The following is a 15,287-nucleotide window of genomic DNA, read 5'->3' on the forward strand; positions in this document are numbered from 1 at the left end:
TTTTGTACATGATGTGTTTTTCTTTAAGTGACACTTAGAATATAATTTTACTTTGTTATATTATATTATTATAATCAGTGTACACATTATTGAAGAACTAAATAAAATTAAATATGATAAGTATGTAGGTATCATAGATATTTGTTTTTTTTTTAATTCAGAATTGAAAAAGTTAAATATTTCAAATCAAAACCGACTTTAACTGGACTGGCGTATACGATTATAATATTAATTATAGGTACATCACTACGTTGAGTTTAGATTTTTTCATACAGAATATCTTCAGGGATAGGTATACGTAAGAAGTTAGATATTTAAGTAAACATACTTATACTATTTGTTGATCTTAGTACCAGAGATAATTCGTATCACATACCGATGGAAACATGATCGTCATTGTTACAATGGCGGCCACTGGGTTATTGTCTACGATTGTTTAAAAAATTGCACTGAAATATCTGTTTTTTATTTCAAACCATATTACCTGCGCTATAAGGCTCAAAGTGCTATGTAAGGTGACTGTAGAGTTTTTTTTTTCGTAGAAATCTCTATGAAAAATGTTTCGACGGAAATCTTATAAGAAACAAGAATATTATCTTTTATTTGATTAGCAGCTTAACATATTTTCGCTAAGTTGTTATAGAATATTTTATATACATTGATTTCAATGTGGGGTAATCCCTCACACCCTATATATTTTAATAAAATATACTGCTATTTAAAATTTAATAAGATTGTAATCCTGTAACTCCGGTTATGATGCCGCCTCGAAATAAAATCATCCCGGCACAATCAAATTCAATCAAAATAAAATAAAAAGATTTGCTAGTACAAAGAAAATATATTCCTTTAGATGTAATTGTATCAAAAAGTAAACGTTAAGAAACGTCTATAGATATATTATAATTATATTTTTCTGATACTATTAGGTAAATCAAGCATTTTAGCTTATCTTAACTTCCTATGTCGAGCTTATGTCGGTCTTTTTAGGGAAGCCAATAAATCCTTCTTTCTTATTGGCTAAACGTTTATTTAAGAAAAAAATAAATACAGTACAATGAAATATAACAATAGTATTCCTGAACTTTCTAACTTTTATTGTTCTGAATATGCGCTAAATTCATGGTTTACAAAACTTTACAAAGCCTTATAACAAACAATACCTAAAAACACGTTCTTATTTTCGAAACATGGATTCTACAAAAGGAAGCCGTATTTTAAATGGTAGCTATAATTAAACGTTTTTCACGATTTGTTTAAAAATTTTTTTAAGCTAAAGCTATTTCAAAATAGTTGACATTCACATTCTGTAACGCGTTGCCGGCTAAAAAGGTATTTTATAAGGTAATAAAATGCGCAAACATTTCAGGTTCTTTAGCAAAGAGCAAAGTTAAAAAGGTTAAATAATAAACAATACAAGCTTAATTAACGCAATGGCAACACTTAAATAAATAAATCATTAAAAGTTATCTTTGGATAGAAAAAAAAAAATAAACCTATCACACGCAGCTATCTCCAATGCCTAGATCAAAGAATGAGTTATACAATAATTACAGGCGGTGATTAAAAAAACGGGTCACATGATAAAAAGACACAAGATATCACTTGTTATTGACAATTTTAAATTATTGCACATTTGTCCCATTTTTTACACAATAATTACTATCAATGCAATTATTCATTTCTATTTAAAGATGGCAGTAAATATTAAGATAAATCTCTATTGTAACGAGATGATGTTCACAATTAAACCAACTCGCACTTGGCGTGTTTATTAAAATAAATATATAAAATGATAATTATTTATGTTTAATATACGAACGGAATAATAAAACTATACGTCTTATATTTAATAAGTAATATGAGCAAGACTATAAATGTTAATATATATGTATTTAATAAAAACGTACTCAATAAAAAACCTTCAAGCAATATTTTTTTTCGCTCACAGATAACAACCACATGACTCGATAATTGGCGGTAAAAAATAATCAAGATGGTGGACACACAGCACTTTTGCCTCCGGTGGAACAACTACCAGAGTAGCATCACCAGCGCTTTCGAGAACCTTCGAGATGATGAAGATTTTGTAGACGTGACCCTCGCCTGTGATGGAAAGAGTTTAAAGGCGCATAGAGTCGTACTATCAGCATGCAGCCCATATTTCCGAGAGCTGCTCAAGGTAATAATTTAGCTTATATTAAATTATTTATATAGAAGGATGTTTGTTTCTTTTAATTATGTTCATAAAACGATTTAAACATATTTATAAACAAAGCAACGTTATTTTTAAATGCAAATCGCATAATTAATTATGTTTAGTTTATGTAAAACGTCCGTTTAAAATACATTTCAATTTCAAAACAATCGTCAATCGAACTCAGCTGAATTTCATAACATTGAAAATGAAGAGATTGATTAATTCTGTTAATTTTTTACAATAATAACAATAATATTAAAATAAAAAAAATAAAAATAAAACTGCAAAAATTCTGGGCATTGCAGCTATTGTCAGGTGTGGGGTTCGAACCCACGCTCCCTCTCGGGAACCAGAGCTTAAATCTGGCGCCTTAGACCACTCGGCCAACCTGACGTGATTACTGGGCGGTGAAATACGATATAGTTTCCTCATTCAAATAACTATTTAAATATTTTATCAATAAACATATATCTTTATTACTTTTTATTCTAACTGTTACGTAATTTGAAATGTTTACTTCACTTATTCAAATCGCATAACAAATGCTTATGAAAAAAACTGAATATTTTCGTTAATAAATAAATATATATTTATTATTATTATAATAAAATATAACGACGACGCATGTAGTGTACTCGCCGTACACATACAAGCTTACTCAATTGTATACGAGGCGTTAAGGGGTGGATCAGCGACGGAAAGAGAGCAAGACGTCATAAGAAAACGTCATTCCGTTTACCTTTACGGTATACGGATTAGGTCTAACCCCAAAATTGACAATTGTAGATTTATAAAATTTTTTTTTAATGAATTTAATAACAAGGACTTAGACTGACTTTGCCTAGTGTCGATACACCGATGTCGCTAATGAATTATCACTTTCCTTTCTCGCAGTCAACACCTTGCAAGCACCCAGTGATTGTGCTACAAGACGTCGCATTCCCGGACCTACACGCACTAGTAGAGTTCATCTACCACGGCGAGGTGAACGTGCACCAGCGCAGCCTCTCGTCCTTCCTCAAGACAGCTGAGGTACTCCGCGTATCCGGCTTGACACAAAATGATGATGCCCAGGGGGTAAGTAAAGGATAGAACTGCTAAAATAATGAATATCAACAAGTATTGCATCCAGTGGCGTAGCTAGGTGGGCAAGGGAGCAGGATCGAGGTTTTCTAGCTTCAGGAGCTGGCGATTTGGCTGACCCGCTCTTTTCAAAGCTTAGGTTAGAGGGCCCCCTGAGCTCCGGGGCCCTGGTGCACTGCACCACTTGGTACTACGATAGCTACGCCACTTATTGCATCAAGATCAACGGTATCTGGGTCGTGATAGTCAGACGCTCTATTATACCTACATCCTCCTCTTACTTATAGAATACCAATAGGTAGTCTCCAATATATTAATGGCACCTATTCTTATTTTTTACAAAATTATGTCGTTCTTTAAAAACTCTATTTTAAACTATATGTGTTTTGTTTTTAAATAAATTGAAAATTAGATCTTCACTACCAGACCTTAACTCTATATGTAAAGATAAATCGTAATGCATTAATCTCTACAACTACCAGTTCGATTCGAAATATTCTAGAATATTCGAAATTCGAAATTCTATCGAGATATGTGGGTTATTTACTTAACTCATATTTAACTAGATACAATTATATATATATATATATATATATATATATATATATATATATATATATATATATCACTTCGATTAATGCTGTCAGCATTATACATTAAATACTCACAATAATATCAAAATTGTGAATACAAGTGTCTAATTAATTATAAAGTATAATCATTACTTAGTGGTAATTCTGAAATTACAATGAATAGATATCGTCGGTCTAGACTTGCGTGTAAGATAAACCACAAACGTAAATCGATCACGAAAATCAATATGCAAATGTCATTTTTACACGTTAAACGTTAGGCGTTGCAAGTGGCGTGAAGTGACGCTTTTTTAATTTTATGTAATAGGAGGTCAACGACATTGCACTATTAATATTAGTGATTAATTTATTAGACAATATTTGTTCGTGTGCATCGATCATACTAAGATTCGTATTCGTCAACAGCCGCTCGTGCAGAGCATCGCTCGCGCAGCCGCCGCCGCCGCGTCGTCGCCGCACACCCCTCCCCACCCCGCGCACACCCCGCACGCGCCGCACACCCCGCACACCCCGCACACCCCCAGCTACACCGAGAAGCTGGAGGAAGCTCTGCTCCACCCGCCGCCGATCATGCGCCGCATCCCGCTCCCCCCGCGCCGCATGTCCCGCTCCGCGGACAACTCGCCAGACGTCATCAAGCGCGCTCGCCACGACAACAACAACGACCAACCGCAGATACACGACTTCTCGACGAAGAACCACTCGATGGTGAACAACACTCGCGCCCACAACGAGCAAGGCAACAACGGGAACGGGATCTCAAACTCCAGCTCGTCCCCCTCCCCGCGGCTGATGGACGAGGTGAAGAACGAGCCTCTCGACATGATCTGCCCTTCGAACCCGGACATCGACAGGAGTACGGATGACACACCGCCTCACTCCCATCACAGACCACTTGTGAGTTGGTAAAAATCATCCACTGTAACAGAATCGACGATAAATAAGAAATAAAAAATTACTCTACAGACCCCTACCCTAAACGATACAACACAAAAACACAATTATACAAGTATTATACATATATCAATTGATTAACAGGACTTTCAGAATTTAGGACTTTATTTAACAATTCAAATTCTAATCAGAAATCATTGTGAATATTTTTAATTCCATTTTAATCTTGGAATGATCTTAAATTAGTCAATCCACGATTGACAACGAGTTGACACATTGAAGATTCTTAATGAAAGAGGTAATACAATATTATAATATAAACACGTGACTTCCTCACGTTCTCATTGGCATTGAGACTTACTGAGTATTAGAACCACTAACTAGAATCTATACCCGGAATCGTTTGAGAGTCGTATGACACGTCGAATGAAACAACGCGCGCGATTTTAGCGACCTGACCTTCCAAAAACGAAATCGTACATTTTTTATCAGTAAAATGTACGTTTTTTTTTTTCGTTCAAATCGTGGAATAATAAGGAAAGACTTAAAAATAAATAGACATTGTCATTATGAAGAATAAAATCGACTATTATGCAACAAATTCTTTATCATCTGCATCTCATAACATAATTTTCTTACAAAAGTCTAGAGTGGAAATTACTTTCTTAAATAGTTTTTTAATAAAGCGTACTCTGTTGTTTTTATACTGAAATATGATTTAAATGTGATAAGTTTACATGTAGATTATACCTTATTATACCTATAAATATTTGAATGTCATCTTTTTAAAAGCATAATTTGTGTATAGAAGGAAAGAGTTTCAAATTATTTTACATGGAAATAAATACAGAATCATCTAAAATGAAATACCTACAACATATGTTTTTTTCTAATAATATTATCAATGATGATGACAGGCAACCTAAGTCTCGATAAATATACAGACAGAATACATTATATTCGTTACGTCAAGATAAGCCGATTCCAATCAAAGATCAAAAGTAACGCTATACTAAAGTTTAATGCCTACGTCCCGCTGTCTCAGGGAGGCGGGCCGCCGTCCCGCGCGAGCTCGGCCGAGGCGGACGACCGCACCCCGCCCCCGCAGATGCCCCCCTCGCCGTTCATATCGCCTGCCGACACCAAGCTATTCGCGCCGCAGCACAACTACAACTACAGCATGACGGCTCTCACTGATCCTTCTGCTTTAGCCGGTAATGATGCTTTTGTGATGTGATTTATGTAACGTATTTTGTTTTTGTTTTACTGTAAAACCTAGAAATTAATTACAACAGTTATTTTTTTTACATACGAACTAGGAAGTATATTTTATTTTGTTCATCTGATAAACTCATGTTATGAGTCTGGTTAGTTAAATTAAAACATGGTCAAGTATCAATATCACAATATATTTTTCTTAGGTAAGATTTGAGAATTTTCAAAGTAATAGAAACCATTTCAGAAGGAAATATTTACATCAGAAAATTTACGGTGGTGGTACTTGTTGAATTATTAAATAGGAGATAAAGACTAGGTATTAGAAGGTTTAAAACAGCATTGGTATGGAGGAGTGAATAAGAGCCATGCAATTTCCAGGTCTGCCGAGCCCGCTGGCGCCGGACGGCATGGCGAGCACATCACAAGGTGAGTTGGCTTGTTAGCAACAAGTTTATTTTATGCATACCTACATATATTGAAACAAACGATATTTTTAATGCACTGTCTGTCGTATGCCACCATCACCGCTTCCTCTCTGCTCTGTCATTATTAGGTATATATATCATTATTAGGTTTTATATTTAAAAAAATTAAATGTATGAGGCAATTATCACGTGACATATTTTTTAATATATGTATTATTATTATATATACTCCTAACCTGTATATGTCTTCATTATGTGCTGTGTTTTGTACTCAATATTAATGTTAGCTTTTGTGTATTGGTTCGATGTATTAGCTCGCATCTCTTTTCATTTATCAGAATTGAACGATCTGCAAAAATGAGAATTGATCATTGAACCAAAACGCAACTTGGCGTGCATGTTAATGTATTGTTACTATAGTTTAATGTATTCTATACCAAGAAATTGCTAGCTTGTTTTCTAGATGTGTCTTAATAAGTTACGCTAGGAATCCCTCGTCCCGTTTACTCCTTTTAGTTCATTTTTATTTTCGTTACATTTTTAAAACGATTTACTTCCTATTACTTTTGATTCTCACTCAGTTACCCCCTAATCGTGAAATACAAAACGCACTAAATGTTGAATTGGCTAATATCGTGCCGGTTAAGAAGAAAAAAATATATATGTAAAGGAAGACGATAGCTTACAAAATTTCAAGAAAAATCTGGAAAAAAAATCTGATCGAAAGTTAGCTTCATCGAAAAGCGTTATCATGAATCATTCGTGTATCTAAACATTCTCGGGTTACCCTTAGCCGTTGTTCTCTCGGGAAATATATCGTTGGGACACACAAGATTGGACAATGGAAATTTAGTAGCGATTACGTGGTGTCAGTTTATTTAAAAGATATTTCATTGAAGAATAACTAATGCTTTCGTTCGAGAAATTCGAAACCGCATCAGCCGATAGCGCGTAACGAAAACAATCGATTCACCCATCGCACAATCATCGGTCAGCTTAACTAAGACGTAGGTCGAGTTAGGAAAAGAATTTATTGCGTTACTAATACCGCTTGGCATAATATCGACGCGTCGGATGGCTATCATCAAACTGTAAGGGGGGTGGCGGTGCTTGAAAGTTAAACGAGAGGCTACGATAGTGAGTGCATTAAAAGTGCGTTCGGAAGCTTCGATGGGGCTAACTGCTTGTGTTGTGACCAGGTGGCGCCCGCACCCCCCAGGAAGAGTACAGATGCGAGCCCTGTAACAAGAGCTTGTCTTCCCTGACGCGGCTCAAACGGCATATCCAAAACGTTCACATGCGACCGTCCAGGGAGCCCGTGTGTAACATTTGCCGACGGGTTTACTCCAGCCTGAATAGTCTGAGAAACCACAAGTCGATCTACCACCGCAAGCAGCAACCGCCCTCCGCCGGCCAGGGCCCCTTCTACCCTGTCAATTGACGCCCGACGAATCCGTTGCCATACACGTTGCCATTCGAAGAATCAAAGCTGCCATCCCAACCACCTAAAACATAGCCATAGTCTTGCCCTTAGACTTCTGTTAAGTTTAATAAAAATGTAACGCGATATGTTCCTAACATTTGTACATAGCATAGTTTTACGTGTACTTGCATGCGCATCGCCAGACTCTATTATATTATGTATCTATAAATTATCGTTACTAAAATAAAATGTACGCTTGCGTGAGCGTCGCTCGCACGCGCCACGCCTCTCTGGAACCAATTGGAACATCTATGATCGGTACACGCATAACAACCAACGCTCCTTTACATAAAGCGCATTAGTCAATTTTTAAAGATCGAATCACGTTGAATTGCCTCTACAACCCAGGTTCACAAAATTGCCACCCGTAAAAAAATGGCGGCACTGAATTGTGCCAATTGGTTCCATCAGGATGGGACCCGTTGGATGCGAGCGGTCGCTGTGGTGTTGGTGTGCTCTATTCCCTGGGGGTAAGGGGTGTATCTGTTGACTAATGCGCTAATGTTGGTCGTTATGTGTGGCGCAGTGGGCCCATTGGGGGCGGGTCACCGATGCGAGGTGTGCGGCAAGCTGCTGTCCACGCGGCTGACGCTCAAGCGGCACACGGAACAGCAGCACCTGCAGCCGCTGCACTCGGCGCGCTGCAGCCTCTGCCACAAGGTGTTCCGCACGCTCAACTCGCTCAACAACCACAAGAGCATCTACCACCGACGCCAGCGCGGGCCGCCGCAGCAGCAGCCGCAGAACCTCACCACCGGCGACGCCAAGATCGCCCCGCCGCATCCGCCCCACAACGTCGACTTCTACAAGTACAAGGATCAGTTCAACGTCTAAGACCGAACTGACCGCGAACCTTACGATTCTCTGTCTCGTTCTTTCGTATAGATTTTATATTTTCTCGCTCGGCCGCGAGTGCCGACGCGGTTTCGTTTCATTTACTCGTGTCTTGGATCTTGTAGCGACGTTGTGCGGCCGCCGCGGACTCGCGCGGTCTGATGTTATTCGATGTTATTCGATGTTATGAAATTGACATTCCGATGTTATCGACGAGGGAGGGCGAGTTTCGGGTCGAAATTTTTTAGAGAATTTAACTTACGCCCGCTAAGTGCAATACTGCGGTATGAGTATTCCTGAATTTTACACTATGTTTAATGTGTGACAATAAGGCGAAGAGAAAATTTAATATTTTGAGAAAAGAGAAAAATCTTGGTGCTGTAAAATTATATATTAGGCTTAAATTTATAAAAGGAACAGTGTTCGTTGTAAGTAACAAAAGAGGCATATTGTTTTCAACATTGTGTTCATTTTTCGGCGTTTTGCAATTTTTTTTTTTTTATTTATTCTGTACTTTTTACCTTCATGATCTCACACTTAGATATTTATACGAGATTACTAAAAAATCTATTTAAAAATAAATAAAATTATATACACAAATATATAATTGGCTAATGAGGCTTTTCAAATTTATTATTTTATTTAGGTGTTTTTTGTTGATTGACTGTAAGACTGAACATACAGAACACATAGCACCAATAGAACCGAGAAATTACTTTAAACAGCCACCCGCAGACGCACTGTCACCACCGCAACGGTAACAGTAACAGGTTTCATTCGATATCAATCAGCCACCGGAACAGGACCTACAAATAGTTTATGGCATCACAAACCGACAAATTTCACATGATTAACTCAAGTCGACTATTTTATTACTCTACTTATTTTAACTGTTACTCTATCTAGTCGACTATTTTTTCGTTTACTATCTTTTTACTTTTCGTTTATTCTCCAATGTTTAAGCTTTGTCAATGCAGGAGTATTTCTGAGCGAAGTGAATCGCAAGGTGCCATTTTAAGTAAATCAATATGGCTATAATATATATTATTTTTTTTAGTTTAGTCAGATTTTAGTTACTTTCGAAACATTAGTTTTATCACATCTTGTGTTCGTTTTATTATTTTATTGTTGTTTCGAATTAATCGTTTCGTTTCGGCAATAACTTTTTATTAACGTTTTTTTTTTTCTTTTTTTTATATAAATTATTTTTTCACTGAATTACGATTTAATCGTTTCGTTCGAGTCTAAATAAAATAAACACCACGTTATCGATAAAAATTTAAAAAATACTTAATAGGTAATAACTATTAAATCTTAATAATTCTCAGTGTTAAATGTTCCTAAATTTCAACAATGTGAATTTTTTAATATTACAATTTTTCTGCTTGCCATAAATAGTCGTAAACGATTATAAATATTTTTTATTAGGCGACAACTTTTAGACGATTTTTTGTATCGCTGTCTAGATTCAGAAACGCTTATTTCGAGTCGTTTTATTCCTAACTGATATCGATGTATGTTAGTCAACCCATTGTACGTAGTTCGGTAACCAATTCGTTTATAGTTGTATCAATAGCGCTGGCTTCATTGACCTTGTAGGTATTCATACATATACTAGGTGTTTGATGTTGTACCAAAATTACCCTCTGAATCTAGACTTCTGGGCTCTAAATGTTTCCTTTCGATATCTACTTTATCTAGTTCAATAAACATCACTATTTTCCAGCGACCTACATCGCTTAAAACAATGTTATATTTCTTTATAATAGCAATAAGAAAAATATTATCTAAGTGTAAATGTAAACACATAATTTATTGTAACAATATACACATTAAGTAATTATTAGTGCCTGCTTTACATTATTGTTTTTTTTTTAATTATTATTATTATTATTCGGACAAAAGACATATTTTGCGTAACTAAAATTTAGAGTAGTGTTCGGAACACTCATTACCTGTGAGGTAATCGCTATTTTTATTAGCAAATGAGGCTTCCTAAAGTAAATTTTAAATACGATACGTTATAGATTATGTTGTTATTACTAAATGCATAAACGCTTAGCCATTAAAATTTGTTTAGTTATTTAATAAGCTTTATTACGATACTTTTAAACAATTGGAAGACTAGTGTTTTGGTGCTAAATTGGAACGATGTTCGTGTTAGAAAAAAAAATTAGGAAAATAACAAGGGTTTAATAAAAAATGGGATCTAAATTTGTTCGAAACATTCGCAACATTCCGTGCACGAAAAAAAAAAGTGTTAAGTTTTTTTTTGCAAACAATTGCAAGATTTTTGACCGTAAGTCGTAGGATTGTTGTTTTTTGTGTAGTAATTTAGTAATAGTTTTTATTGTTAATTTGGGTTTGGGAATTAAGTTAGTTGACTATTTAGATATAAGATTTATCTGAATTCGTAGCGGTAATAGCATCTACATTTTTAATTTACGATTACAGGGATGTGCTGCTGAGTGTGGCAGTAATTATTTGGCTATGTCACGTAGCACTAGACGAAAGATCTTGTGAATTTTGAAATTTTATTTTAAAAAAAAAATATTCAAAAATATTATGCCAAAATTAATAAGCGCTATAGACTGATTAGAGTAAGTACGCGTTTCAATTGTACACTATTAGGCGTATTTTCTAGAATAAAATGTACAATTATTTACTAAATTGATAATTTTATAGAAAAAAAAAGTCAGAAGCGTGATTCGTTTCGGTTCGGTATTAAATCAAAATTATTTGTGATTCGAGGATCTTTGTTTTATATTTTTAATTTCGTAGTGGCTAAGTTATGGGGATCTCAGGAGATCTATACGGTCTATGGGTTTTAAGGGCGATACTACACCGTGTTCTAAGGAGCAGAACACATCCCTGTCAAAACTACATTAGTTAGGATCTTAGCAAGTTTAAGACTGTTTCTGTGACCTGTTTAAGTTTTTTTTTTATCTTCCTAACGTGTTAAGGGATAATTATTTTCTTGCCGCACGTGCAGGCGTCGCGACCTTATACGATGTGTTCTTATACTTCTTGTTGGCATTTTTACTTATTTTATAAGGAATCTAAATTAATTTATTGGTTGTTGTATTGAAAATTTTATATTTTTTCTTCTTAAATTATTATACTGTCCTTGGATCTTGATGTTTTGTTGATGATTGGCATCTATGTGATGCAGCCCATTACATTACTAGAGGTTACAACGGTGCCAAAAATTGTTGATTTAAGTTTGTCTTCCATTGAAACGCTGTTATTTACAAAATGATAAATTGGCGAACATCCGGTACGCACGAGACACCGCCTGATATAATGGGCTGCACGGAACCATAGTTCTATACTTACCTACTTATTATTGAATTAATTTTACATCACTTATTATATTTACAGATAGTTCTTTTTCCTTACTTTTAAATTTAAACCTTGACATAATTACTCATAAAATGTAATTGTAATCGTTAAACCGAACTTCATAAATCCTAATATTGATGATAATGGCGTTTTTAATAAAAACAAATATACAAAAAAATATATAGCTGCTAGTTTTATTCACATCCTCACACACGATACATTAGAAGATGAAGCTTCCGAGAGTAGGCGGATGTAGTGCACTTTTACTTTGGAACGCTTGTCATATTCCCGTTAAAGTATCTTTTCCCGCCACATGCATGTGTTTGTTCTAACACTTCATCGGCCACTGTAGCTTCGCAATCATTTATATTTATTTTTCTTTTTAATTTAATTTTTTTTTTATTTTTTTTTTATTATATTTTATTAATATTTTCAATCACTTTTTTCACTCCTTGTTTTTTCCGATGTTTTTAGTTCACAATAAAAAAAAAAGAAATTCACAAATAGAAATGAATAACAGCTAGGCTTATAAAGGTGTTATTTTATTTTATCGGTTCCGGGGACCGACCCCATATTTGTTTTGTTTTTTCGATTTGTTTACAGGTAAAAAATTATTCTCCTGCACGCTATGCTCGAAAGTGTTGTGCTCAAAGGCGTCGTTGAAACGACATATCGCGGACAAACACGCGGAGAGGCAGGAGGAGTACAGATGCACGATTTGCGAAAGAGTGTACTGCTCGAGGAACTCCCTAATGACCCACATATACACCTACCACAAGTCCAGGCCAGGGGAGACGGATCAAATCCGGTTTTTTTAGTGACTACTTGGACGGAGTTGGCGCGGCGTGCGGCAGAATTCATCTAGCAAAGAGAACCTACACGAAGCCAATCACCCAACCGCCGTTCTTAACATCACTCAAAAAGGTTAGAATCTGTTTATAGACAGCCACAACTTAGGGTTTACTGACCGCTGATTCATTAACGATATGTACTTCGATAGACATAGGTTTAAGGGCCCCCCTTTTTTTACGTTACGTTAATTTTTGTTATTTTGATTATTATTTTTATTTCTGATTTAATACCCAGCCGAAGACCCCCTCCCAACGGGTTTCGCAGTTTTGACGTTGTTGTGTTGCTTGGAGCATGCTTCTATCATTTTTGTTATCACGTGTTTCTGTGTCATTGTGGTTGAGAGAATTTCCTTAAATTTTTAAATATATACGACTCGTGATTACTGTGTAGTTAGTCAATGTGTACAGTGCATACTATTAGTATTATAATTAATTTTAAATAACCTCATACATACTCACAAATCTATATAACCGCTATAACCCTTTTTATATTTCATGAGCTGTTCGACTATAGCCAACCGAACGAAACCTAACAAAACACCTCTGCAGATAACGATGAACACCCACTAATCTTTCGGTCCGCAGCCGTACCGCCCCTCCGTATGCCCCCGCCGACGGCCGGCGGCATCAACGAGCCGCAAGAGTGTCCCTACTGCCGCAGGACATTCTCTTGTTACTATTCCTTGAAACGACACTTCCAAGACAAGCACGAGCAGTCCGACACGCTGTACGTGTGCGAGTTCTGCCACCGGAGGTACCGGACCAAGAACTCGCTGACGACGCACAAGAGCCTGCAGCACCGCGGCTCCAGCGGCATGCTGAAGCGGCTGCTGAAGACGTCGGCGCTGCACGGCGCGCTGCCGGCGCCGCACCACCTGTTCGAGCTCGGCGCCGAGCGCGCGCCGCTGCCGCCCGGCCTGCAATGACCGCTGTCGGGCTAGCCGCGCTCCTAGTGTAATCTTACGGTAGGAAATATTCACGTTAGCTTGTACGAGAACAGTATTGGAGCACCGAGTCGGACGGTGTTCGGTATGACGATGTAATTCAGAGCAATACTAAAGTATTAATGTATCTAGTACTGCCAAAATTATGCCAACTCTATTCTAGAGAGAAAAATTACATTTTTAATATCACTTTTCGATAAATGTCTAGTGTCAAATTAGATTCGGTAACTGTACAAAAACGAAACGTACAAATTTTAAACAGTAAATATTAAAATATTGAAAGAAAATATTTTTTAAAGAGACTTTTTTCGGATCGCCAAATCTAAATTTAAATACAGATTATTTAGGAGTTAATAACCAAATTTTTTAGATTAAAACGTATAAAAAAAAATAAAAAAAAATATGTTGATGTTGATTAAAAATTAAATAAAGACTACTTAGAATCTGATTTGAGAGTACAAAAGAGTTACGTCTTATCGATGAATATGTGTATTCTATGTGCGTTTTGGCTTCAGTAATAACATTTTGATCGATGTATAAGTAGCCGTGCCTTCGTTCGTCTTCATGCGATACAAAAAAATGGTTTGATGAAATTACCGAAGTGACAAAGAATGTAAAAGTTGTTGGCGAACGAATTGTAACGGTCGATTGCCGATGAGCGCGACTGGCACGCCGCCAGTCACTGCCAGTCGACCTGTGGGTACGCCGCTAGGCTGCCAGTCGGTCTGGCAGCCCTATACAGGGTCTTGTGAGGGTCGTGGAAGCGCCGGTGAGCCAACACTGCGAGGGTCTTCGAAAAGCAGGAACCTTTTCCATCGTATACGTTCGTGGTTTCGAATCACGCGACGAATTAATGTTTCGTCTGTATAGATAACCTAGACATTAGGATATTCATTAACATAATTATATTTAATCTGTATCCATTTTTCGGATTTCTCTCTATGAGTGTATAGTGGTTTCTTATTTAAATGTCGACCAACGTAGCGGACGTCTCGTTATTGAAAATTTATTAGATTATTATTATTATTATTATTAATTATATTCTCAAAATTCTTAGGATCGACCATAAGATGGCTGCAGATGTAAAAATATATTATTTACTTATATTATAGGTAATCGCTTGGGTACCGCATTTGGCTAAAATTGCGACTTACATATCTTCTCAGGGTTTAATCGACGAATACGTTTTGATATCATAGATAAATTCTGCATCTTTACAGATAAGTATAACCCTTACATATCAATCAAATATCTAACATAAATATATGCTGGTAAAAGTATTTCAACGCCGTGATATTTCACAAGCCAAAGAAAAACATTTAAATGGGGATAATTTTTGCCAATACGCATTTACTTCGAGTAGAATAAAAAGGAAACATTCTGAAAAATGATCAAATCGAACTGTGCCATATCTGATTGG

General features: G+C 36.2%; 2 protein-coding genes and 1 non-coding gene across 5 annotated transcripts; 2 read left to right on the plus strand and 1 right to left on the minus strand.

Annotated features, from left to right (window-relative positions):
- The first annotated feature begins 1,957 nt into the window (after positions 1-1,957).
- Positions 1,958-12,986, plus strand: LOC125068401 (broad-complex core protein isoforms 1/2/3/4/5). 3 transcript variants are annotated; one of them, XM_047677502.1, is made up of 6 exons: positions 1,958-2,182; positions 3,095-3,277; positions 4,282-4,773; positions 5,816-5,984; positions 6,367-6,414; positions 12,676-12,986. In XM_047677502.1, the coding sequence occupies exons 1-6, from the start codon at positions 1,997-1,999 to the stop codon at positions 12,888-12,890; spliced, it is 1,293 nt and encodes a 430-aa protein (XP_047533458.1). In that variant the 5' UTR covers positions 1,958-1,996; the 3' UTR covers positions 12,891-12,986. The 3 variants fall into 3 exon arrangements, with proteins under 3 accessions (XP_047533458.1, XP_047533456.1, XP_047533457.1); XM_047677500.1 differs by lacking the exon at positions 12,676-12,986 and adding an exon at positions 8,423-9,132; XM_047677501.1 differs by lacking the exon at positions 12,676-12,986 and adding an exon at positions 7,613-8,061.
- Positions 2,510-2,593, minus strand: Trnal-uaa. The gene has a single exon. It is a non-coding gene; the product is annotated as a tRNA-Leu (tRNA).
- LOC125068379 (C2H2 type master regulator of conidiophore development brlA-like) lies at positions 12,897-14,011 on the plus strand (the record flags this gene model as incomplete). The annotated part of the gene is made up of 2 exons (XM_047677477.1): positions 12,897-12,996; positions 13,509-14,011. Coding segments are annotated over 2 exons (441 nt in total), but the record flags the coding sequence as incomplete, so codon positions are not given.
- Between the last annotated feature and the right edge of the window lie 1,276 nt (positions 14,012-15,287).

The sequence above is a fragment of the Vanessa atalanta genome, chromosome 13 (genome assembly GCF_905147765.1).
Source record: "Vanessa atalanta chromosome 13, ilVanAtal1.2, whole genome shotgun sequence".
In the NCBI taxonomy this organism is placed as follows: Eukaryota; Metazoa; Arthropoda; class Insecta; order Lepidoptera; family Nymphalidae; genus Vanessa; species Vanessa atalanta.

Bases quoted from the DNA above. Each gene is read 5' to 3' on its own strand.
- LOC125068401 (XM_047677500.1), top strand. From the start codon at position 1,997: ATGGTGGACACACAGCACTTTTGCCTCCGGTGGAACAACTACCAGAGT. The intron at 4,774-5,815 runs GTGAGTTGGTAA...CCGCTGTCTCAG, and splicing joins ACTCCCATCACAGACCACTT to GGAGGCGGGCCGCCGTCCCG. The intron at 6,415-8,422 runs GTGAGTTGGCTT...TGTGTGGCGCAG, and splicing joins CATGGCGAGCACATCACAAG to TGGGCCCATTGGGGGCGGGT.